Source organism: Pseudonaja textilis, chromosome 3, assembly GCF_049901715.1.
Source record: "Pseudonaja textilis isolate UNSWEBS1 chromosome 3, rPseTex1.2, whole genome shotgun sequence".
Classification (NCBI taxonomy): domain Eukaryota; kingdom Metazoa; phylum Chordata; class Lepidosauria; order Squamata; family Elapidae; genus Pseudonaja; species Pseudonaja textilis.
In genome coordinates this window covers 89,382,164-89,409,202 of record NC_141992.1, presented here as the reverse complement: position 1 = coordinate 89,409,202, position 27,039 = coordinate 89,382,164, and the positions used below count along the sequence as shown (strand labels likewise).

Genomic DNA, 27,039 nt, shown 5'->3' with positions numbered 1-27,039 from the left:
GAACTGATAGATTCACAAGGAAGGCTGAGAACAACACAAGAACTAAAGCAACAAGGTATAGATATCAATTGGAGGCCCTACTTGCAAATTCAGACAAGATATAAAAAAGATAAAGAAGAATATGGATTTTATAAGGATCAACAACAATTAGATAAAATAATTCAGGGAACTGAAGAGAAGATGATCAAAATATATAACCTTCTTTTGAACTTTAAAATGAAGGAAGAAATTGTAAAAGAAACAATTGATAGTTGGGGGAAAATTTGGGATACAGCATTGAATTAGAATATTGGGAAAAATGTGGGGGCAAAACTATAAATTAACATTATCAGCAGCATATAAAGTAAATATATCCAAAATATTTTATAGATGGCCCCTATCCCCTGCTAGATTGGCAAAGTTGTTTCCCAACCAGAAGCCCAGAATGTTGGAAATGCAAAAGTAAACAGGGCACCTTTTCATATGTGGTGGACATGTTTGGAAGCCAAGAGTAACTGGATTAGAATTATGGATATCTATGTGGATAGAAGAAATAATGAAACAAAAAATTCAATTCGGACCAGAACTGTTTTTATTGGAAATAATAAGGGGAGACTACACCAAGACAAACAAATACATCATTTTACATATAGCCAGAATTGTGTAGCCAGAATTGTGTCTGTACAGTACTGGAAACAGGATAATATACCATCTGAGGGGACAGTAATAAGAAAGATTTTGGACTGCGTGGAGATGGACAGGCTGATCTTAGAGTTAAAAGATAGAGGTGAATTGGAGTATTATCTGGTCTGGGATGCCTGGTATACCTGGTTGGACAATAGATATAAAAGTAACATAGTAACTAATATATGAATATGAATGTTGACGATGCTGTAATGCTGAAAGTGTTGATATGTTATAAATTGTTGGAAAATGTTTAATAAAAAGTATTTATAAAAAACAATAAAATAGCATCTAAATAATGTTTATTACAAGATATCCTAAACTGTTTTGCTAGTGGGCAAAACAAAATGCATTTTAAATGCCATGACTGCTACGGGAAAAGAGATTGACCAGTCATAAAATGTCAACTATGATGCCACAACCAATCACATAACAAGTCAAATGGAGAAAGTTAAGGGAGTTGTATGGGGGTGCACTGGTGTATACTAGTATAATTATATAAGTGTAATAAATTTGTCAGAATATAAAAAGCTGCTAGACCACAATTAAGAATAAATAGAAAATCCTAGCAAATAGGGATGGATGTGGATGGCAAACAGGGTGGCAAACAGCAGATCCATGGTTTGTGAGTATCAAACCTCTTGAATAGCTTTACCAAAAAAATGTGGTCTTTTCTTATTATCAATTAAAAAATTATGCATGCCTTTACCTTAAGTCTTCTGCTTTCCTTAGTTTCATTTGAATCTGCCTATGCAATGACGGTTAATATTTTACTAAAAAGACATGAAAAGCACCTTACAGCCCCTTAATTTATATGGACATCTACATTTTGAAAAGAAATTTTGTGTCTTAATAAAGGGCAAAATTATAAGCTACAGTGAACTGTACACTAAATGAAAAAAAACCCTTAATGTCTAAAATTAGCCCTACTTACTGTATGTACTGTCTGAACTTTAAAATATTTAGCCATTGTTTGCTGGTTTTTATATTTAGTACTACCTGTAAAAAAAAATGCACTTCATGTTTATCCCCCCCCAACCCCAAAGAAATAAAAATGAATGTAAGGTTAAAGTTTAACCAAATGTTGGAGAAATCATGGCACAACAGCAACTTTCGTCATGTTTGGAACAACTGTTCTAAATTCTGGTGGTAGCCAAAAATTGGCTTCCTATCTGTAATGTTAACCATAGAATTGGGGTCTGATGGAGATAATGGGGGGGATATGAGTCATGCCTTTCTGAACAGCTGATGGAGAAAAGCTCTTTATTTGCCTCTCATTAAATGTAAGAAATATACCTTCTGTGTTGCCCTGTCATTGTGGAATTACTTTTTTTCACAATGTCCATTGAAGATCAGTCTCGGAACAAGAGTTGGCTAAAGTTCTATTTGTTCATTTCAGAATGCTGAATGCTTGGTGGCAAATTTAAAACGGCTGTCATATTTCTTCTCACCCTCATTAGAGTACATGGAGAGCAATTTCCTTAGAGCTGCAGTTATTCATAGCCTCTTACCTAACCATAGCGCTTATTTTTAAAAAGGTTGTTCTTCCAAGATAAAACTATCTGTGGAAGATCTTACAGCTAAAAAGGTACATGAAACATTACAGTGAGATGCAAAATGTATAGCAATTTCTCTTTCATCTCCTTTAATTTTCCAGGGCCAGCACTCCTGGTTTGAAATGTCTAAAATTATGGGAAAACATAATAATGTAGAATGTTCTACAGCCTAATACACAATGAAAGATGTTCTGATAAGAATATTCATGCATTCTACAAAATATTCATGAGATTCTAAAACGACTTAAATCTTACTGTGGAAAGGGAACTTCACCAGGACAGGGGTGACACCCAAGCAGGAAAAATATGAGGGGAACATCAGGCTAGCCATAAAAGCAAACTTGCATAGGAAAAGAGATTTGATAAAAGGTATTGAAAGAAGCCCCCTAGACAAAAGCCAAGTAATTAAGAAAGCTAGGGAAACAAGAAAAAGAAATCCCTTACAAACAAAAGGTCATGCCAAATCAGCAAAACAAATAGACAAAAGACACATAGCAGACAGGAGATTGCCACCAAACAAATATAAGAAAACATTAGGATAATCCAATCAAACCACCCCGCAGAGTTTACCCTCTGACGGAAATGAAGACAACCCCCTGACAGGATTTAAAACATTAAGAAATACAAACACAAGCACTCACACACAAAAGGAGAAAAGGTATAAAAATCAGGAGTTTATTACACAAAGCTGGCTAGCCCCAGGAACGCAGACTTCTTGCTATCTCTTGCCTTCCTGAAAATTAAAGGAACCTGCTTCCAAGTAGTTGTCTGTGTCCTTGTACTGGAGCCCTCCCAGCAGGAAAACCGAACTCTTAGAAGAAAGGCATTTTCCAGCCTTTCAACAATTGGCGACCATGAAGGTTTTCCAGCCAACCCTGCCACCGGACCGGGCCCGCAGATCCAAACCCAGCCGGCATGGACCTTCTTTGTCCAGGGAAAACATCCACGGACCCAGCCCGGAAGGCAAAAGGGTAGTAAAGGGAGTCCTTGGGCTTTTCTGCTCAACAGCTGCTTGAAAGCAGGTGAGTACCACTTCAAATTTACAATCTTACTAGGGAGGGGAGTGGAAGCGTGAGTGTACCAGGTGTGTGATTGTGGGTTTTCTCTGCTGAAACAGTGGGACCTCACCTCCTCTGTGATTGCCAGCCGCATCCCAGCCAGCTGCTAGCTCCAACAAGCCGTGACCGGCTGGATTTGGGAACGCAAGGGGTAATCACAGAGTGTGAGTCCTTCTGAAGGACGTAAGAAAAACCGAGTGGGCTGAGAAAGGAACTGTTGTTGGGAAATAAATAGAAAGCAGAATAAATAGTCCCAGTGCATCCCGATGAAGTAAAGCTCTGTGCATTTAGAAGGGGCCCGTACCGGCTGCTGGCAAACAAAATTGGAAATAGTTTGCCTTACAAAGCAGAGCAGGTCCTTCCAGATCCCCACCTTTAAGGGAGATCTGAAAACTGACAGCGGAGTGTAGGAAGGGGCCCGTGCATTGTGCTGCTGGGGGCAGACGGTCCTCCAAGATCCCGTTTTTTAGGGGGTCTTAAAACTGACGGCGGAGTTTCCCTACGAGAAAGGGGCCCGTGCATACTCCGTGTGTAGAAACCGGAGTCCTTTCCAGACCTTTTTGTCTGAAAACTGGCCGGCGGGAGCCCGCTAAACCAAAGTAATCCCCACATCAGGTAGGGAATATGGGAAGTTGTAGCTCGAGGGCAATGGAAGAGACCCCTTGGATAAATTACTTGAGGCTTGGGACGAAAGGCAAGTGCCTGTCCTAACTGGAATGAATAGAAAGGAAGTGAAAGAATTTGCAAAAAGTGGGCTAGCAAAAAGTGGGCTTTATTGCGAGATGACATGGGTGGACAAATTTGGCCTGATAGTGGTACTTTAGATTATAAAACCCTGAAAGCACTTAGAACATGCATTAAGCCCAGCCAAATACCCTATTGGTACTGCTGGGCTGAAATTGATTAGGACCAAAGACCTGACTGAGAAAAATAAAAAGAAAGAAAGAAAAGCCTGAAACCCATTTCAGGAAGGGAATACTGAGGCACAGATTATGGCTCCCCTTTTAAGCAAGCCAGTGCCAGGCAGAAATAGGGGACAACTAGAATATGTTTTTACCCACACTCCCTTCTCTGCCTTTGACCTAGTCATCTGGAAAAAGGATACCCCAGCTTTCAGGGCTGATCCTCAAACAGTTATTAAAACCCTGAAATCTATCATAGACAGCTATAATCCATCCTGGGGTGACATGACTCTGCTGTTACAAGTCTTTCTAATGATAGACGAACTATTAAAATTGTTTGGAAACAAAAACAAAAACAGTCCAAATAGCCAAACCACCAACTATCCCTGATCAGGCAGCCCCAGCCCACATCGCAGGGCCAATACATCGCCCTGACTGGGATTATAATGATACCAATCAATGGGACAAATATACTAGAGCAAAAGATAATTTACTAGAAGCTCTAGAGGAAATAAGAAAAAAAAACCTTTTAAACTAGTCTGAATTTCAAAAGAAACAACACAAAGGGAAAAGGAAAACCCTGATGCCTTTTGGGTCCGCCTGTCAGAAGCAGCTACTGCATATGCCCACCTAGACCTTAGTTGCCTGAAGGACCAAAGGATTTTAGCTTCAACCTTCGTGGATCAGTCCACCTTAGATACTAAAGAACATTTCCACTGCTTCATCTCTAACTGGCCAACCTTAGACATAGCAGAGTTGCGCAGGATTGCTAACTTTGTCTATGATCAAAGAGACAAATTGAAAGAGGAAGAGAAAGATAGAAAGAGACGAATAGAAAGACAGGAAGACTTAAAAATGTTTGCTGTAATGAAACATGATGCCAGACAAACGCCAGGTAAAACCCCCTATAATTCAAAGAAATGCTAGCATTGCGATAAAGCAGGATGGTCACAAGGCAAATGTCAGCATTGTTATAGGTGCAGACAGGAAGGTCATTTCAGCAAGCAATGTAGGCAACACCCCGCCCCCCCTGCAACTGGTATCACCCACCACCTAGGAACATGAGGCCAGCCAATAATCCAGTCCATTACACTGAGCAACAAAGTTTCAGTCACCAGGCACCACCAGCGCTCCCTTTCCTCAATAAATAATAACAATAGACATCAATGGGAGCAAAAGGAGAGAACAAGACTTACCCCCTTCTTGACTAGAACATGACAATGAAAGCACTGAATTCATGGCTACCTTCAACGGGCTGGCTATCCCCTAAAAAAAACGGCCCAGAAGGGGAACCCATTGTAACCATTCTTATAGGAGGAAAGAAATACAATTGCTTAGTTGATACTGGAGCCACCTCCTCATTACTGAACCACCATATAAAGCTTCAGTGGCTGAAGGGCTCAGGGATAGCATAATGGGAGGAGGAATAATCCCTGTAGAATTTACCCACAACGCATTACCAGTAGAACTAGGACCTTTCACAGTAGACCATGCATTTATTATTTCCCCCAGTCCCCACTGTCTCTACTAGGAAGGGATCTACTATGTAAAATGGGAGCTACCATAACATGTGAAAAACAGGGGCTGCAATTGGAAATCCCAGGAAAAGGCACACACAAGACAATCATGCTGATAACCAGCAACACAGGGCTTCATGAAGATTTAAAAAGCCTGCCACCCTCCTTATGAGGCTGGGATGCATCAGAAGTGGGACTACTTAAAGGAGCCATGGAGAGAGCAAACAAAGAGGGCAAACTCTGTCAGGAGACACACCTCTCCTGGCCACAGGTGCTCCCAATTGCCCTCTTTTATTTCAGAACCAGACCAAGACAAGATATAGGTATTTCCCCCCCCCCACTTTTGAGATCCTTTTTGGTCACCCCCATACACTACTAGGATCCTCATTCTCAGCCTAGATCCTCATTCCCTTTGCTTAGATAGGGGGGATAGGGTTCTCTCTTCTTATCTTACAGCCCTGCAAAAGAGACTACAGACCCTCTGGACCCAGAGTGCGCTGACACAGACCTTACCCCTGGAAGAAGCCCTGCATCCATATGAGCCAGGAGATTGGGTGTGGATCAAGTTCTTCACCAGAACATCCTCTCTACAACGCAGGTGGAAAGGACCCTACCAAGTTTTACTGACTACACACACCGCCATAAAGGTTTGCAGAATGAGACTCTTGGCTACATTGGACACATGCAAAGCCAGCAGTCATAGACCACAACCAAACTCCACCACAACCAATCCCACCCATCAAACCCAAGAAAAATCCGGACACAGATCAATGGACACTTGCAGCATTCTTCAACACCATTGAACCAAACAATTCTGAGGAACCAAGGACAATAATTGAATTGCACAAAATTGGACTCCCAGATGCTGAGTTATAACACTCTATTTTTATATATATATATATATGTGTTTATTTTATCTTCTCCATTTTTTTCCCCCTTTTTAACAAAGAAGAGACTTTTTATAATTTTGATATTTGACCTATACCTTTTTTATTTTTTTCACATTGTACAAAAAAAAAAAAAAAGTGGGGGAGGAGGGAAGAAAAGGAACCTAGCAATGGGAAACATGAAATGCAATGTATTATTATTTTCTGTAATAATTGTAATATTTGTAACACAAGCAACTGCGTTCCTGGAACCAAAGCTTATCCCAGAGAAAGGAAACATATGGGAATATTTAGCAAAAGAAGTACTCAACACCACTAACTTTTGCCTAGCAGGAGGGAAATCAGTCAAGGATATCTTAACCACATGCCTAATGGGAGTAGCAACTAGGCCACATAACATCATTAACTATACCACATTTAGAAACCTTCCTGACTCCTACGAAAGCATTTTTAGCTGGGGCCACTCTACAAAAACCAAGGACCACACCATGTACACCTTACACATTGCTGCAGTAACCACCTCTGAGAGATGCTTTAATGTCACTGGGTGCAGCTCACCTAGGGTCACAGAATGCATCAGTCTTAGCAACACAGAACTAAAATGCAACTATACAGAGACCATAGCATTTTCATATAGCTACCTGAAGCTCCCACCAGGATGGTTTTTCCTTTGTGGCTTAAAAGCCTACTCATACCTTCCTGCAAATGCCACAAATGGCCCCTGCACCTTGGGAAGGTTAACCATGCTTATGCCACCCTTACAGAGACGACACAGGAGAGCCTTCCAAACCCTAGACTCAGACTGTGATTCCAAAGTCTCCCTTCCCACAAAAACAGAATACATCTCATTGGCAATATCCTTGGTAGGGGTACCTGGATTGGCAGTGCAAAATTCTAAAAACTTGAATAGACTAGCATGTACCCTGGCAAAAAGCTTGAATTCGACCTCCCATGCCCTGGATGCCCTTAACAGAGAACTGAGGGAGGTCAGAGAAGCCACTCTGGAGAATAGGGCAGCAATAGACTTCCTTCTCTTGAAGCATAACTATGGCTGTGGAAATTCAAGGGATGTGTTGCTTCAATCTGACGAAACCTCAGAACTCGTAGGGAGGGACATCCACCACCTGAAAGAGCTATCTCAGAATATTGGTCAGGAGCAATAATTCCTGGGCTTTTCATGGCTCTTCTCATGGATGCCAGATTTCCATTGGCTCAAAATCCTTATAACAACCACAGTCACCATTTGTGTCTTTGGAGCCCTCATGTGTTGCCTCTGTCGATGCATACCACCCTGCCTTAGCTGCCTAAAGGCCTGTATTCCCTCTCAGAAGAGAAAATTAAAGGGAAGACAGGCAACCATGATGATGATACAGATTGACCATGAATACCAAATATACCCAGACATTCAATCAGAAACCACCCCTTAGGAAAAAAAAAAAAAAAGGAAGGATTGTGGAAAGGGAACTTCACCAGGACAGGGGTGACACCCAAGCAGGAAAAATACGAGGGGAACATCAGGCTAGCCATAAAAGCAAACTTGCATAGGAAAAGAGATTTGATAAAAGGTATTGAAAGAAGCCCCCTAGACAAAAGCCAAGTAATTAAGAAAGCTAGGGAAACAAGAAAAAGAAATCCCTTACAAACAAAAGGTCATGCCAAATCAGCAAAACAAATAGACAAAAGACACATAGCAGACAGGAGATTGCCACCAAACAAATATAAGAAAACATTAGGATGAAACTGATAATCCAATCAAACCACCCCGCAGAGTTTACCCTCTGACGGAAATGAAGACAACCCCCTGACAGGATTTAAAACATTAAGAAATACAAACACAAGCACTCACACACAAAAGGAGAAAAGGTATAAAAATCAGGAGTTTATTACACAAAGCTGGCTAGCCCCAGGAACGCAGACTTCTTGCTATCTCTTGCCTTCCTGAAAATTAAAGGAACCTGCTTCCAAGTAGTTGTCTGTGTCCTTGTACTGGAGCCCTCCCAGCAGGAAAACCGAACCCTTAGAAGAAAGGCATTTTCCAGCCTTTCAACATTACAATTTTGGAGAAATTGTATAAGGTATAAATTTCTGATAGTCTTCAACTGTGACTGTTCACTATTTTTCTAGCCTTAGGTCTATTTTTTATCTGGAAGAAAATTTCAAAGAACCAGGCTGCTATTTTGTTATTGCTTGGATTTTGTTGTTTATAGTATAATCACATGTTTAATTTTGATTTATTTTAATACTGATCTAACATTTTAAACTAATGAAAGCTATTTCAATATACAGATTTATATTATTATTATTAAAAAACAAATTAAAACAAATGTTTTAATGTTTGTTTTCTTTTTCCATCTTTTTCTTCTCATCTTGCTTTTCCCCCCTTTGGAATTGTGACATTAACGCTTTAATTATTAGGAAAATAACACAAGCATGGCAAAGGAATATTAAAGCATTTTGGAATGCAATTCCCAAGAAGAGGCAAAAAAATATAGAATAACAACTACAGCATATTATTGTTTTCAGAATAAAGAAAGTAAGCTGATGGTCATTTAGCAAAACTCCAAAATACAATTATAGAGCACAAAATGAATGGGACAGAAACATTATTTTAAGAACTACACTGCATGTGAAAACAATAATTAACAAAAAACCCACCATAAAAACCATTTCATGTGAAAAATACTTAATGTATTGCTATTTGAGTGAACTATAGTTGCCTTCCTTGTATTTTCAGCTGATTCTAAATTTTGTATCTTCAGCTGATTCTAAATATTTATACACCACCTACTACCACTTTTTATTTCTCTTTGCCTTTTGGCAAGGTAACTACTTAAATCTGTTCACAAATATTTTTTTAAATGACATAAACATGGAAAGTAGCTTAAAAGCAACCAATGTGGCAGTTATATGATGCTCTGCAGCAGTATATACTGTTTTCCTGTGATTGCATGTCATGACATGTGCAATATGAACAAATATCGCACACAGAGGAAACAAGTCTCTAGTAATTTTTAAAAATAAAACAGCTTTGTTATCTTGAGGCTGGTGGGAATAATTTCATTATCTTTGAATTCCATGGTAGGCGGGGAATTTGTATGAATTGCCAAAACATTTCCAAATAATTGTATTCCTAATCTGAAATATTTAGGAAGAGCCATGGCTTACAAAACCAATATGAGAATATTAAAACACTGATAGTGTTTAGAAAAAAAATCAGCAGAGGCAAGATGATTAGACTCTGTTACAATGGCAATGGGTACACTATTGGAAGATTTGAAAGACCAGGTTAAGGGCAGTTCATCACTGCATGGTGGCACAGTGGTTAAAATTCAGTATTGCAGACTAACTCTGTCTGCAGCCAGGAGTTCAATCTTAACGGGCTCGAGATTGACTCAGTTTTTCATCTTTCCAAGGTCGGTAAAATGAGGATACAGATTGTTGGGGACAATATGCTGAGACTGTAAACTGCTCAGAAAGTGCTGTAAAGCACTATGAAATAATACATAAGTCTGCTATTGTTATTGTCATTTATGAGTTGCTAAAAGTTCATAACTTGATGACTTGATGGCACATAATCTATCTAGGGATTTAACAATTTGCAACCCAGGCACAACAAAACAAAGCACTTCTATAAACATCTAAATTTAGGTATTCTAATACTATAAAATGGAGTTGGAAGGCAATGTTGTTCTATTCTTGTAGAGGGAGGGTATAACAATCAAAATTGTTAGCTGGTATCTTCCTACATGCATTATCTTGCTTCTTTTCACTTGTATGCTCCAAAGGACAGATTTCTGCTGGCTTATCTTGCTGCTTCACTTGAAAAATAAGACATATAAATTGGATTCTGTCTGTAATTTAGAGTGAAAACTATTATAATATTGCACTTTACGTGATTCTGTAGCCAGCGATTCTTGAAAGCATAATACATCTCAGTGTTGTTCTGCAGTTCTGTCAGTAGTAGTAAGCACTAAGAGAGCAAGAATACAAAATAATAGTATTTGCTATTATTTTTAAGATGAGTTATTGATGATGTGCTACTTTTAGATATAAACAACTTTCCTTCTGCAAGTATAGGCACAGTCTATACAGCTGGATTGAAACAACAAAATGGTGCAACTATGTCATGCCACACTGGCAGATCAAAATCTAGAAAGCAAGATCAATTATTCAGAATATATACATATATTGCAATGAGCATGGAGTTAGATTGGCTGTGCATATTTTGGGCCCTTTTATTTAACCCTAACCCTAACCTTTTTATTTAACTAGAAGAGTTTATCAGGGTTTTTTTAAATTGCCTTTGATCCTTCTTTTAATAAAATGTTGCCTTTATCGGGAGGATATTAATTGATACCACAAAAATGTTGAACAAGTCATCTTCAGTAATATTTTGAAAATGTCCACATCAAAATATTTCATCATAAAATAAAAGTTTAATAGATCATTCTCAGGGTGTAGTCATAAACAATAAAGAAGAGGTTATGCATATATATGCCTAGTCCTATTTTCAGAATCACATCCAAAGATATTAACACCAATCTGCTTTCTGCTAATTTAATCCAATATTATGTCCAATTTCTTCACTGATTAGGTCTGTCCTGGAAATCTTATTTTTCCTTTAGGCAAATTTATGCCATAAAAGTGACTTTTCCCTACCTTAAATCTCTTGCCTTGGAATTTACAAATTATCTCCCATAGGAGAGCAGGTAATTTCTGTCAACTCTATCAGCAACCCAAGGAATTCCTGTAAACTTATAAATACACAGGTAAATGCCAAGAAGATGACACACAAAATCATAATTTGGTCTTATGTAAAGTCTTCACTACATAATTGAAGTCAGAATGCAGCCCTTAGCAAAGATTTAATGAGTAATGTGTAAATATATGATTGATTTGTCAGGCTTGGCTCTTTTTTAACATGCAATTATATGGAAATAAAAAAAGTCACAATGCAGCATTCATGGAACACTTTCTTTACAGGCTAACATAAACTGTTCTCACACTTTGGAAAGTGACAGGCCATCATTTGTGGGAAGGACATACTGTGGCTCACTGCAAACTGCTTTTGCAGCTGTGGTCTGCAAAGCATAAAATGTAAATTTCTAATACTTAATTTTACAATCTATCCAAAATGCTGGACCTTCACTTACTGAATTTGTTTCTAAGCTAAACAGTAATATAAAAGCTGTCATGTTGTAAGCCATCAAAGTCAGTCTACCAAGGACTTTATCAGTGCTATTTAGAATTTTAAATTTGCAAGACAGATTATTTACCATTAAACTAAGCACTTGCATTTGTTACAAAGCAATACTTGGAAAATGTCACAATATTTATCTATTGAATTATGTTGTATGGTACATGAATGTATGGCACATAACTATTAACAATTTCTTGCTAAATCCACGTGTCTTGCTATAAATAACATTACATATATTATTTTCTCCTAACCCAATATTTAAAGATATGCTGAATTCTAGCATCGCCTATACAATTTCTTACGTGTGTGTGTTTGTGCGCGTGTATATTTGAATCAGTTTTTGACGCCTTGTGATTGCCTGGACTAGTCCCTGAAGATTTCTTAGCAAAGTTTTTTTGAAGTGGTTTGCCCTTACCTTCCTCCTAGGACTGAGAAAGACTGGCCTAAGGTCACCCAGCTGACTTCATACCTAAGTTAGTCTCCTGCTTTCTAGTCTGATGCCTTAGCCCATGTCACTCTACTGAACTGGCTCTTATCATGGATTTTAGGTGAGAAAAAATGAGTAACTTTACTGCTGTATATTATGGTTTTTATGCTTGATTCAGTAGATGTGTAAAGTAGTCTAATCTCTGGGAAGTAAGGCTCAAGATGCTTGATGAACGAAACAGAACCTACTGTCTATACCCAACTTGACAAACACTAGTCCAGGCACAAATTTTGGAAAATTATTCCTCTCAAATGACCAGAATTTCATAAAAATGTTGCTTCACAAGCCTGGATAGATAAGAAAGCCAGCAATAATCCTAAGAGTAACTGGCTAGAGCCTGCCATGAGTATCAATTAGCTACTATTTCATACTACTGCAGCACAAGCCATTCTACTCTATCTACTACTCAAGATGCCCCATCTGAAATAATTATATCAATAATTCTATAAAGAATTGTACCTTATGTAAATGACACAACTCCTCTGTGAAATTATCAAAAATAAGGCATGAATTATTTGAGTAATTATTTGAGTATGCCAGAAGGAAGAGATTTCAAACAGATATTAATTCCCAATGCATATTTAATGATATTCAAAACAAGGACTACTTTATTCAAAACCTGTAATAAATACATCAAGTAGACACAAAGCAAATTGTTAAGTGAAGAGTACTCATATAGTTAAAGAAATCAAAAACTTTTGATAGACAATGAGATTAATTTTCTGTCAGTAAAATAAAATCCAATTCCTTTACAAAACAGGTAACATTTTAAAGCTCAGGTCTTCTTTAAAAAAATCATCATATTAATGTCTCTTAAGTATATTGGAGAATATACATGTTTGAAAGCACAGAAAAATTGAAAATAAAGGTATTGGTGTAATGGATAAAGAATAAATCCTCATTCTGCCATATAAAACTTGTCTTTCTCTCACTACATATTATGAGTAGGGGTGGGATTCAGCTGGTTCGGGTGAACCGGATGTTAAATTTACATCTGATTTGCCGAACTGGTAGTTGAACCAACCGGCTGGCCCTGCCCACCCCTTCCCTCCCCTCCCTGGAGTCTCCACATGGCCCATTTTGGATGCAGGTAAGTGCAGGGTCCACGTGGAGGCTCTAGGAGGGCAAAAAATGGCTCCCAGGCCTGTTTCCGGCTTCCAGAGGACCTCTGGAGCATGGACAAGGCCGTTTTCACCCTCCCAGAGGCGCAAAGGAAGCCTCCAGACTCTGGGGAAGGCGAAAAATGCCGTCGCAGAAGTTCCAGTATGACACACCTACCATGGCCACACCCACCCAACAACTGGCCAGAGAACTGGTTGTTGGGATTTTGAATCCCAGCTCGATTATGAGACAAAAAATATGCCAGAGTTCCTGAAATGATATCACAGAATGACCTAGAGTGCTATATAATTTGAATCATAATTAAGAAATGATCGATCAGCTCCAATATTCCATCTAATAAAATTTGAAACTGTATCTCAGATGTGGAACAAAGCAGCAAAATGGGGCAAATAAATCAAACTATGTTAAGTGGTGACTTGCAAGTAGGAAAAAATGAGATGGATCCATCAAAGACCCCAGCCCCATATTTTATAAAACTGTATTTTATAATATGAAGAAAACTAACATTATTTACATTTTATCACTTTATATACCTGCATGGGCCATACTGTCTAGTTAAACTAAAATAATTTTTTTTTGTATGAAATCAAAATTAGCCTTTATTAAGCTTTATTAGTCAGATTAAAATCCTGCTCTTAATTGAGAAACACTAGATAGTTTATGCAGGCATCCTTTTTATTTTATTCATAACTTAGAACAATTCAAAACTGACTGAGATAAATCTAGTGAACTCCCATCACTGAAATTGGGCTTGAACCTAAATGAATAACTAACCTCTAAACCAGTGGCCCCCAACCTTTTTTGTGCCACGGCCCGATATCGGCATCACAAAATGATCTGCGACCCAGTACTGGCATCAGCACGCATGACAAGGCAAGGCGAGCCGAGCGACTGGCCAGCCAGCCGTCCCCCGCTTTTCCCCGCCACCTTCAACTCTTCCTTTGTCGATGGGCTTCGCTTCGGGACGGTCACTTGGCTCGCCTTGGGTGCTGAAAGAATCCTCACGCCTTAGTTTCGTTCGAAGCTGCCCCCCCCTTCGATGAAACTAAGGCGCGAGGATTCCTTCAGGACCCAAACGCCGCTTTCCAACCGGAAAAGCTCACCCAGAAGCACTTTCTCGTCAAACAAGAGGGCAGCGCCCAGCAAACCGGCGGCCCGGTAGGAAATGTTCCACGGACCGGTACCTGTCCACGGCCTGGTGGTTGGGGACCCCTGCTCTAAACCACACTCCATCTGGTGTACTTTTTTTTGGGGGGGGGTGCTCCACCAACTTCTTCAGCTTACTATTTTCTTTTTTTTCTAATGTTTTCCTATAAGTGCAGGGGCTGCTTTTGGGGGGAATCAAAGATAAATCCATTGCTTACAACAGAAATTGACCAATTGAATTTTTACCTGAGCCTGACGTTGTGGGCTGAGACAGATTAACTGTCAAGTTTTCATACTTAAGGAAGAACTAGAATTCATAGTCTTATGGTTTCTAGGCTGGTGCTTTAACCATCAGACCAAATGGGTCTGAGGGTCCAGCTTTCTATGTGCTATTATACTCTGACCCTGTGATGACCCGGGGGGATACAAAATAAACACAGTCATAAAAACCCGGTGAAGCCCCTTTTATTCCTTCACTTTGCTTCCAAGCTCCAAATATCCTTGATGGAAGACAAAAAAACTCCCACACAAACAGTTACAAGAAGTAGGGAAAAAACAACACAAACCAGGCAAGATAAGGGCTGGACACCAAACTCAGAGAGGAACCATAAACTAGAAATATTTTCTTGCTTTTTTTCCAGCACTCGCATGTATGCACGTCCGTCTTCTTATTCAGTTGTCACAGCTGCAGCCCATGAAGAGGATCAATGCCCTCTCCTCCCGAATAGACCATGTATCTCCCTTATCCTCTCCCTGCGTGCCCTCGGATAGAGAGGCCTGGGTCCCCCTCTGACTGCTCAGCCAGCCTCTGCCCTTCCCTCTGGCCGGCCTCTGCCAGCTTCTCCCACAACCTCCGGAGCCATACTTCCACTCCCGGTCGGCTGTTCCTCCTCTCCCTCAGAGTCAGTCTCCACCAGGGGCCTGACGGACCCTATTTAGAAACTCATAGAATGGGGATAAAATGAACAAAATAATGAGGAAAGATCAGATGTAATTTGTAATTGTAATTAGCTTGAGGGGAATGTAGTTGGCACCTCATTCAAAATGGCCTGTTTTACCAAGCAGACTGCATTTCTATCATTATTATATATTTGTAACAAAGTATCAGATGAGAGAGAATAATGTGGTGATGGAGAGTGGGCTCTGAATTTATGATCCAGTTATAGATGGAAAATTGACGTTATTAAATATCCCTGTCCACATGAATTTACTTCCATATGAAACCACTTTGATTAAGCTGTTTTTGCAACAACTTTTTAAACAAACAAGCTCATATTGAAAAAGTATTAGCGTGTGAAAGCTTTCTATGTTCTCATGAATAGCTGGATGGAAAAGGAGTGAATATAAAGCACTTGGAAGGTGAGGAGACTTGGCCTTGACACAGAGTATCTCCCTGTTTTTGTGAAGATGATTAGATTGTGATCAGACTAGCATCTGCCACTGTACTGATAAACTAGCATCTGCCATTGTACAGCATTACCCAACCGCATGGCAACTGGTCTTTTGAGACCTCTGCCTCTCCTTTGTGGCTTTGGCACATGTTTATGACATGAAGCAAGAATCCAGTGCTACCCATATATTCCTGAAGCAGTTCAGTTAAGAGTAGTGCAAGCTCTTAAATAATTATATACAGTTGCCTGGCAGAGTATAACCATCAGTATATGTAAGCAATTATCTAAAATATTAATATTTACTAGTAATCGCTCAAAAATATAAATGCTGTAATTAAAAGATTCAAAGGAACAGCAATATAAACAAAAAAGAAATCAACAGAGGACTGTTTTAAAGCAGCCTGAATGTGATTTCAATTACCATGATAGATAATTGCTTTATTTCCTTAGCTAACAACTGTGTCATTGTCAGTATTTAGTCTATTTTTTCCCCACTTTACAAGAGCCAGAACAAGACCAGAATAAAATGATACATAATAAACTAGTGTCTGCAGATGCAGAAGGCAGCAATAATTGGTGTAGGTCAACTTGCCTTTTTTCTTCATCTTTTCCTGTCACTTACAAAACACAGGCTTGAATCTGAACATAATGTTCCCTGGCAAGCAGTGCTAGCCTCCTTATCAGATATAGACTACTGTCAAATATTTTTGTTTCCCATGACTCAAGAAAGGGAAAAGCCTTAGGGAGAAAACAAGGCATAGTTTCTAATATTGTTATCAGTCGTTGGCAATTATTCTACAAAGATCAAAGGTAACAAACATTAGAAATGCAAAATGGTGTGACTTCAGTGTTTGAAGAGAAAGCAATTAAGAAGTTCATTTTAAGGCTCATATTTTATTTCAGCATTCATGCAATCATAACAAGAAATGAGTATAAAAATATGAGGGGGGGACAGATTGAACAACCAAATTTGTCAGCTTTCCTTAAATCTTTTACTGTTGTGATTTGTAATATTTACCTGTGTCCCAATATTAGCATTGTATAAAGAAAAGCTTCCCCAGGAATAGCTTCCCCTTTGGACCAATTCCTTGGGAAGACATACAGCAATATAACAGCAATATAAACAAAAGGGGCAGAGGTTTTATGTCCCACTTAATGAAAGGAGTATGTACCTGAATTGTAATATTTTCACATACTGGAGTTTATTTTCATATATTCTTTTAGTATTCTTTCCTCTTAGCATCATTATTTATTTTCCTAAACAAGGTAAGATTAGAATTTTGGCTTGAAATAAAACAGTAATAATATAACTACATGGAACTTACCATGTAAAGATAAGACACAGCAATGTAGATATTAAAATCAGAACTTGATTAAACATTGCAGACTGTGTACGCTGGATGGCTCTATGAAGATCGTTCTATTTGAAAAGTCCAACCAATAACAAAATTATGAAATCAGCTGATTAAATAAAATTTGAGGCAGCAGTCAAGAAATACGCATTTTTTTTAAAATAAAAAAGGTACTACAGCTAAATAATGAAACAGTTAATTGGGCTTTCTGAAATGAGGTGCCATCAAAGGTAACATTATCACTAAATGGCGGGGGTATACTTTCATACAGACTATCAGAAAACAAGTCAATAAACATCAACTAACCATATATGAAATAGTAATTCCTTAAAATTACATTCTAATTTGAGCCACTTATGGCTTAAGAAGTAAATAAGAAGACTTTAGATTCAGAAAGAAAAACAGTGGGTAATTTTGCTTCAATTTTACAATGTTTTCATGACAGGAAAAGGAACACATAATTCTGCATATTTTGTATCTTCTGGGGCTGAAGAACGAATAACCATAAGCCAACTACAGGTAGTCCTTGACTTACAACCATTTATTTTGCAAACATTCAAAGCTTCAATGTCACTGAAAAGTTAGTTACAACCAGTCCTCACACTTACGACTATCACAGCCTCCCCAGGACTGCTGTGATCAAAATTTGGATGCCTTGCAACCAGCATGTTTTTATGACAGTTGCAATCCCCAGGGTCAAGTGAACAATATTTGTGATCTTCCCAAATGGTTTCTGACAAGAAACTCAATGGGAAGCTGGATTCACTTAATGACCACACAATTCATTTAACAACTACAGTAATTAGTTTAACAACCATGGCAAAAAAACTGTGACTCACTTACCAATCACCTTGTTTAGCAATGGATAGTCCGGTCTTAACTGTGGTCATAAGTCAAGAACTACCTGGAGTATGTAGTCACTGTATGATTAACAATAGATTTATCTTCAAGGTTGACTCAGTCTTTCATCTTTCCGAAGTTCGTAAAATGAGGAGCCAGATTGTTGGGGGCAATATGCTGACTCTGTAAACTGCTTAGTGAGGGCTGTAGAGCACTGTGAAGCGGTTTATAAGCCTAAATGCTATTGCTACTGTGACTAGAATGCCAAAAATCTGTACAGCACGAAATGATTACTATTATTTCTATTCAGGAGATGGAAATCAAAATTTTTTAAAAATAATGGACTGTTCAATAAAGTCTGAAGTTAAATGAAAATTTTTGAACCCAAGCTAATTACATTTGCCAACAGTATTGAAATTTGCATCATATAAAAAAGGAAGCACCATGATGCCTTTTAATAAGAACTTTTGAAAAAATCTTTTCAAAATGAATGCAGGCCTCCAAACTAAGTATACCAGGTATAAATAAATATAGTTCTTTCACCATTTCCCTATATTTATTTTTCTCCTTCTCTCTCCCCTCATCCAATTCTGCTTAGCAGCATAGTTTAAAAGCCAAGTTTAATTAGTGTTTATTAAGTTGGGACATGAAAAGATCCTCAGGTGGAGGCTAGGGGAAAAAAAACAATCAAAGGAATCTATGCTGGACCAATAGTTTTATTATCAAAATAGATAACACATTTGAATTCCCACACTAGATATACTTCTATAGTGTATAGAAGATAAAACAGGTGATGGGAAATGCTAGCAATACAACATCAATGTTCAAAAAGCAAATCAGCTAAGATAACTGAAGTTAAATCAATTTAATTTAATTTACAGTGGCTTGAATCTAGAGACCATGGTTTACATGGAATACAGAACAGACTTTTTTTGCATTGACTCATAAATAGAAAATATGAAATTTTCCCCTTCAAACAAATCTCCTCTACTTTGTCATACTTACAATCATGTTCTCCAAAGCATGTTTAGCAAGCCAACAATTTAAAAACACTGGGATAAATAAATTTCTTAATGCAGGACAGAAAATCTAAAGGAAAAAAATATAACATATTACATACATCCTCCAAACATTCATTCACTGTAATTGCATCTAAATACTGGGAAAAAAATGGAAATACATCTAATATAATTAAATTCCATATATCTGTGGTTTTCGACTTGACAACAACAAACCTAGCAAAACTATAACAGAGGACATTTCACCTGAGCAGGGACAATTTTGATATTTGGACCATTCTTTTTCAATCCCACTCTTATTTTTGATTAAAATTATTGTCCCAATATAATCCCCAGAAACATACTTCTGAAGTGAAGTTTATGTTTAACCCAAAACCTATAGGACTGAATTAATCATGGGTTAATAGCTACAATTTGTGTCTCCCTAATTTTAAAGTGTACTATAGTTTGCTTGTTGAGTTAGGATCAAAAAGTTATAAAATGGGGTATGTATGAGTATGGCGGGGGAAGCTGATGATTTAAAAAAAGATTCCATAAGGCACTTTTGGTGCTAGATATTGCACAAAATGAACAGCAGATATCAGATTTCACAAGGGCTTTCTTCATTTTGAATTCTGATATCCATCAAACAGAATCATCTGCAAGTAACATGTAACACAAGTAATTTTGCCATTTTTCAATGTTCATATATGATATATTAAAAGCTGACTTGAAAGGCACAATCTGCATGGCAAAGGGATTAGTGGAACGCAATTGATGAAAAATGTATTTTCTGTTGCCATTACTAGCAATCAGAATCACCCAATCTTATCTCCAATGGACCTGCCCCCTTCTAAAATTCTTATACAAAGAATAGCATCAATCTCTACTACGTAACTAATAAATAATCAATAATGGGAAAAATAATGAGGCTTCCTGAGAATTAGAGATCACATGTCTCTTTTTAAATAAAAAAGCAAAAAAAAAAAAAACTATCAAGAAATTTGTACTGAGCATTAAAATTGAATGGACCTCATAATTTTTCCATAGATTCACAGAAAACCTTGCTTCAAAGGTTTTTCTTTTCATGAATATAATTTTTCAATCTTCTAGTCGCTGTTTCCCCTTTTCTCTCCCATAAAAATCATAGATAAAAACTTACCGTAATGATGAAAGGAATAGCATTGATGATTTCCAGCAGGAAAGGAATGCGTACTACTTGTTCCCATATGTTTCCCTTTTAAAAATCAAGGTAAAATAAAATGCAACACTAATAGCCAGCAGTGATATTTCCCCCCATATTAATACCTTAGTTCTTCATGGTTGACACATAGTAGCATACAGGATTTATATGTAGTTCATCGAGAAACATTCTAATTTCTGATTAGGCAAAACAGAGCTCTACATAGCAAATCCTTTTAAGAAGAAGGAGCTGTACTAATGTCATGGTTCACTAGAGGTAAACCAACCAGCTCTCTCTTCTGTCCAGCTTATTTTAGTATTCTCTAGAAAACTCTATTTCCTAATACGGTAGTTACAGGTACAGTAAATATGGCACAAGTTTGTTAATGTATATTTGTATGTGTGTGTATGTGTCTGTACCGATATATTTCATGTATATATTTCATGTATGTATGTAGATAACCAGTATACAGATGTTCATATTGCACTCAAAAATGGACAAGGTATGTAAGCCAAAGCACTATTTCAGTTAGTTGTGTACTAATAGCAAAATAAATAAATCTGAAAAACACTCGTTTTATTTGAATATAAGAAGCATAGATAATTCAAACTTTTTCTAAGATTCCCATTTTTTATCATTGTCGTTATTAGAAATATAAAATGCTTCATAATATTTAAAAGAATAGAAAAACCTTGCTACAAAACATATCAGAGTTCAGAGTAATAAATATTCAATTACATTTACAAGTCAAATGTTATCAATAAAGCAACAATATATTTTAATTTCTAATGTGCATGCAATACAGTTTCTGCATTCTTTTTCCTGATATTAAAATCTGCATCTCAAAAAATAGTATGTCTGGCAGAAATTTGCTTGAAAAAAAGTGCTACCATCAACTAAAATCAATCAATCAATCCATCCATCCATCCATCCATCCATCTCGTCCAATTTGTACAGCCACTCATCTCATGACACAAGTGACTCTGGGTTGTGCATAACAAAGGAAAAACAACTAATAAATACCAATATTAGTTTCTGAATAAATATTTAAAAATAAGAAGATTTTAGGTGTGCATGGTACTTCAAGAAAGAGGGAAGTACACACACACACACAAATTGTTAGGGTTTTTATTACATCAGATTTTAAAAATAGAAAATTCTGTTATTATCTAAATATTATACTTGAAGACTGCTATGCCTAGAGTATCACCCAGCAAAAGAATGGATTACAATATACTTACTTTGTAACTGAGATAGCCCAGTAGTGTAGTTTCCAACAGACTTATTAAAGCCACTGATACCTATAGGAATAATATGCATGAGAAATTTGGCAATTTCTGAGGATAAGCAAGCATGCAAAATATATCTGTAGAATTCAAAAGCAATAAAAACTACATGAACAACAAGCACAGAATGTAATCTTTAAATTTTCAAAATCCTTCCATTTCTTAATCTGTGCTTCATTGTATAATTCAGATGATAAATGCCTTTACATTTTGACGATCCAAACCAACAGTGCCAACATATGTTGTATTTTTTTCCTGTTCATTGACCAATATACAGATAAAGATTATCTCTTTTTCCCAGCATTGTAGACATTAATCATTCAGCAACAGTTAATTTGTTAAGATGGAATATTGATCCATACAATAAGTCAGTGAACAGAAAGTGTCTTGCCATATCAGACTAAGAATGATTTTGACCTGAATTTGATTTATTTCAGTATTCTTTTTCCAATACTGACCAACTTAATACCTCTGGCTTGCCAGAAACATAGTATGAACTTTATAGCTTCCCACTACTATTTGACACCAGTGTCCAATATTCAGAAACCTTCCCTTACTTTTATACAATAGACAATAATTAACAACTGAGGGCAGCATTACAGAGAATCAGTAGCATTAACATCATACATAGAATTGATAGAATTGTGTTTCATCCACTACCTGGGCCATTTGCCAATATGCTAATGCTTCACAAAATCCACTCACTTCTTTGGAATTTGTTCAGGTTTTACCTGTATTATACTGAAATTAATAGCAGTTGCAGAGTAGCATTCCTCAGTGGCTTATATTTACAAAATCATTATAAATGCCAAGCTATATTATCTAAGCTGATACCTTGATTCCTGAATAAATTTGACTCTTTGCAGGTCTTAAAATACAGTATGTTATAAAATAATTTTTAATATCACTTCAAACTAGCACACCCCCATTATTTTCAAATCTGGTATTAAAAACAAAACAAGTGGCTTGGGTACCCAATCTTCTAAGAACTGATATTTGCAGAAACATGATATTACTGAGTATGGAATTCTAAATAAAAAATTAGCATGAACAATTCTAATTTTGAACTGCCATCCTAAATTAATGAATGACCAGAATTCGGAACAAAAGCATAATCAAGATTCAGCACAGATATTACAAGTTGTGAAGGTAGAGAAATATCAGCAAGGTTGAAAAAATGTTGAAATGGCTCCAAATAAGTAACACTAATTCTAGCAGAAGTGAATTAGATGCTGCAATTTGCATGCTTCATTTTGGTGACAAGGTCTTTAGAATTCTAAGCATCTCAACTCCCTTTTTATGATCCCGTAATCCCTTAATTTGGGGTACAGTCTGAGCGACTGGATGGAGTGGAGCATTTACTGGCTGGATGCTCTTCCTGATGCCACATGGCATCACAGCAGATGTTTTTTCTTTGTGCCCAAGAAGAGAAACATCTGCTGCTACCTAGGATTGAATTCTAAATCTTCCAAGGAGGAGGTGAGTGTCTTCACCATTAAGGCACTTAATTCTAAGCATCTCAACTTCACTGTTAATTATTTAGAGGGCAATAAAATCTTACAACAGTTGCATGTGCCGCGTATTATAGGTAACATGTTCCTGAACCAATAATTTTAAAAATAAGAAGTCATATTAGCTATAGAAACTACTATTACTTGACTAGATAGTCAAGAGGATATTCTACATTGTTCAGCAGGGCTATTGCTGCACTCCTATTTTCATGTGTTACAAAAGATGTGAAAGAACAGAAGGATTGGGCTTATTGAAGCATTTCGCTTAACCTTACAAGGAGGAGGAAATTCAATAGTGCTACTAACTTCTTGTCAAGGAAGAATAACGTGTTTATATGCTCTGGTAGGAAGTACCTTCCCATTCCAAATGTGCTCAGGCATAGAGATAGTCTAGATCTCAGTACCAAATAAAAGAATTAATGTTATCAATTCATAAATTGGCAGCATTTATTTTTATTATATTATTATATCAATTTATATCGCCATCAAACTCACAATTGTGACACACGGTGGTAAACAAAAGAATCTCTAAGTGGAAAAAGAATAGGAAATATCTGAAGTCAATATTCCAAAGCTGATACAGCAGCAATTTCAGAAACATAAATTCAAGCAAACAGAAAAGATAAGGAGGATGGGGGCGAGAGGGAGAAAACACTTTCTTCCCGGATCCTTTTGAAGGGCCATTAAGCAGCAGCGTATAATTCCAGAATACACAAAATGTACTAATACATCTAAGTGGTAGAAATGTAATAATAAGAAAAATAATAATCAGTAGGCAAAGAAACAAGCCCTGAAGTAAAATTAGTTCTGACGATGCAATAGTATATCTACCTTCTAAAGTTCTTTACAAGTGACAAAAGGCAAATGAAGGAATGACATAATCAACACTGCATAGTTGGATTTTGAAAAAGCTTCTGACAAAAACTTGGTGCTCAAGGAATAAGATGCACTGTTCTTTATAGATTGTTAGCTGAGTGAAAAAAAAAAAAAACCATGAAGTGACGTGTGGGGATAAATGAACAATTTTCTCAGTGGAAGGAAATGAGAAGTGGAGTACCACAGAGCTCTCTGCTGAGATTGGGACTTCTTAATTTATTCATAAATTATCATGATCTAGGCTAAGCACATTGAGCTGCCTAAATCTGCAAATAATACCAAAGTATTCAAGTTGATGATAATGAAAATGTTTGTGAAGAGCTACAGAAAGGAAATTTAAACTGGATGAGTGGGCAACCAAATAGAAAATACAGTTCAATGTACGTTAAATGTGAAAATTAAGCATGATATGCAGAAAATAGACAGGGAGAATTTCTTGAAAATCAAGATAGAGATGATTCAATGAAACTGTTTAAAGTTTTAAATTTAATACAGCAACCACAAGCAACCACATTTTCCCACAAAACCCATAATTAATTTGTGGAGTTCCATATTACAAAACAGGAGGATGGCCACTAGCTTAGTTTGTTTAAATACTGATCAGTTCATAGAGAATAGATCTGCAAAGTTTATTGATTATGCACTGTTACTTAGGTTTGGAGTCTCCAAGTATCAGTGGCAAGAGAACAACAGTGCAAGTGTTGTAAATCTCCCCCTCCTGCTTTGAACTCTCCTGAGGCATTTGGTTGGCCACTGTGACATCAAAGTGCTGCACTGAAATGGCCTAAATCAACATATGAATTTCTATCTTATCTTCTTATGGTTTTACCGACCATCCAGATTGAAGCTCTTTTGTAATTGTGCAGTTCTTGGTGTTCTCTGAACTTTATTACCACACTATGTAATATCATCAGTACATCTTCTGTAATTAGTTCTACAGGTTAACTAAATATTACTTTCAGGATATAAAAGTTGCAAGAAATAGCCGTCATACATCTATCTCCAGATATCTCTACACATCTCTTGTGTAACATCTATTAAGGCTTCTATTGTGACTTAGTAACACAATAGAAGTTTCCTCTTCTGTCATCACTGAACAAATAACAGGAAAATCCTGATCATTTACTTTTAACTTGAGTTTTTTAGTGTCCTTCTTGAATTAAGCCACTTGGGTTATGCCTTTGTACACAGCCGCATTTGGAAAACTATAGGTCTAAGCATGATTTGGGAGTACACTGACCGTCTTTTATACTGGATAACTAGTTGTGGCTTCTGCAGAACACCTTCAGTTTCTAAAACTGATACACCATATCCAACAAGACAGTAAAGTCATCTGAGAGCAGATGGGGTATGAAGTAATTGTGTGAATTCACAGATGACTGTGGTAAATAGCAATTATGAGTAAATTGCCGATTCTTCATTCCCTCTGGGGTTCAAATACTTAGCTGAATATAAACCTTCTTTCTGAATGAAAAGATGATGAGACTGAAAAGTGAACAATGTGTTTAAATGGTTTTTGAAGAAAAATTCAATAAATGTGAAGGTTTAAATCCACGTCCTTGCCTAATGTAGCTCAAGTAGTTTTCAAGTGAAGAGCCAGTGTGTCTCAGGACCAAGAAGTCATGTGGTGTCAATAAGCAACACCCCAGATTCAGTGAGAAGTGCTGGGGGAGAGGGGCACTATAATAATTAAACTATGTATTTTGTTTTGGTTTTAGATTACGATATATTTAAACTGTTGATATTACATATTGATTTTATTGTTTCTTTTTGTTTACTACCAAAAGGTTGTGATGGTATAGAAACAGTAAATAAATTTCACTGGGTGCAGAGAGGGAGCTATATCTTCATGTTGATAGGGTATTCAATTATCTTTAATAGCTCCACAACAGCATGCTTTTTTTTTTTAAATCTAGGCATGCAGTTAAGGTCAAATCTAAGCCAGTGCTTGGGAAACAAAGTTGAAGGTTTATGAGCAAAGTACCTTGAAATTCAAATACCTTGAAGGATTGCTGTTGATGCTGTTACCATTCTTTGTGTGCTTTGTGGCTATTGTTTCTTTATATATTGCCTAAATACATATTTATACTGATATAGATAGTATTTATTATATTTATTAATTATGTTATATTTACATATTGCATAAAGATAATAGTTGAGAAAAGTGGGAGTGTCTAATTTAATGAAGAGAAGGTCTAGGAGCGACATGATAGCAGGCTTCCAATATTTAAGAGAGAAGCAAATTCTTGCTCGGCGACAAACTGAAATCCGTGATCATCCGTAGTTTTGATTCGTGCTCTCCGTTGGAGGGCCCTGATCTACCTGATTTGGGTCGAAAGTCACTCCATAGAGGTGGCGAAGAAGGGGGAGACCTCCAGCTGGGTTGAGGGGAGCCACATCTCCCCTCCTAAGCTTGGCATTTACTCCTCTCCAAAGACGTCAGTAGCGGTGGTCAAAATAGCTACCTTGAAGAGGAAGATCTGATCAGACAAGTGTGTGCAGGAGCAGGGAAGAAGAGGACAGCTTGAGTGCTAAGCAGAAGTAACATCTAAATACAAGGTACTATGGAATTAAAATTATTAAGAACTTTTAAGATTTTTAAAGCAGCGGCAGAGAAATGGGAAAAAAAATCTTGACAGCTGAAAGTGGCTTTGAACTTTGAAAGAGAAGCTTGAAGAAGATATTTGCCTAAAATGATCTTGACACTAAATAGGCAAATCTAAAGCTGAACTTGAAAGTGTCAAAGGGAAAATAAGGAATTTTTGAAACTTAAAAGCCATTAAAGAGAAAAAAGCGGATGAAAAAAAAATGGAACTTGGACATAGCAGAGAGTGACACCTGATGGTAAAAGGAATTAATTGTGAATTTTCAAAGGCTCTTTAAAGAATGCAATGTAAGCGAAATCTTGCTGTAATAAAATAGAGCCCCCGGAAAGTGAAAGTGTAGTATTGAACTTTGGAACAAAGAAAGAAGTAAGAAGAAACTGTTCTGGGATTATTTGGTGATTTTGGAAATTTTGGACACTGGATTGGCAGAGGATCTAATTGAATTAACTGTGGGAAGT

General features: G+C 37.2%; 1 protein-coding gene across 1 annotated transcript in view; it reads right to left on the bottom strand.

Annotated features, from left to right (window-relative positions):
- The window catches only part of KCNT2 (potassium sodium-activated channel subfamily T member 2), a 239,011-nt gene that overhangs the window by 100,254 nt on the left and 111,718 nt on the right, over positions 1 to 27,039 (bottom strand). Inside the window, exons 7-10 of the mRNA XM_087930344.1 lie at positions 21,544 to 21,603; positions 20,282 to 20,356; positions 19,127 to 19,210; positions 17,255 to 17,349 (exon numbers count right to left, since the gene is read on the bottom strand). Coding sequence (XP_087786470.1) covers positions 17,255 to 17,349; positions 19,127 to 19,210; positions 20,282 to 20,356; positions 21,544 to 21,603 — 314 coding nt within the window. The remainder of the gene's footprint in view (positions 1 to 17,254; positions 17,350 to 19,126; positions 19,211 to 20,281; positions 20,357 to 21,543; positions 21,604 to 27,039) is intronic.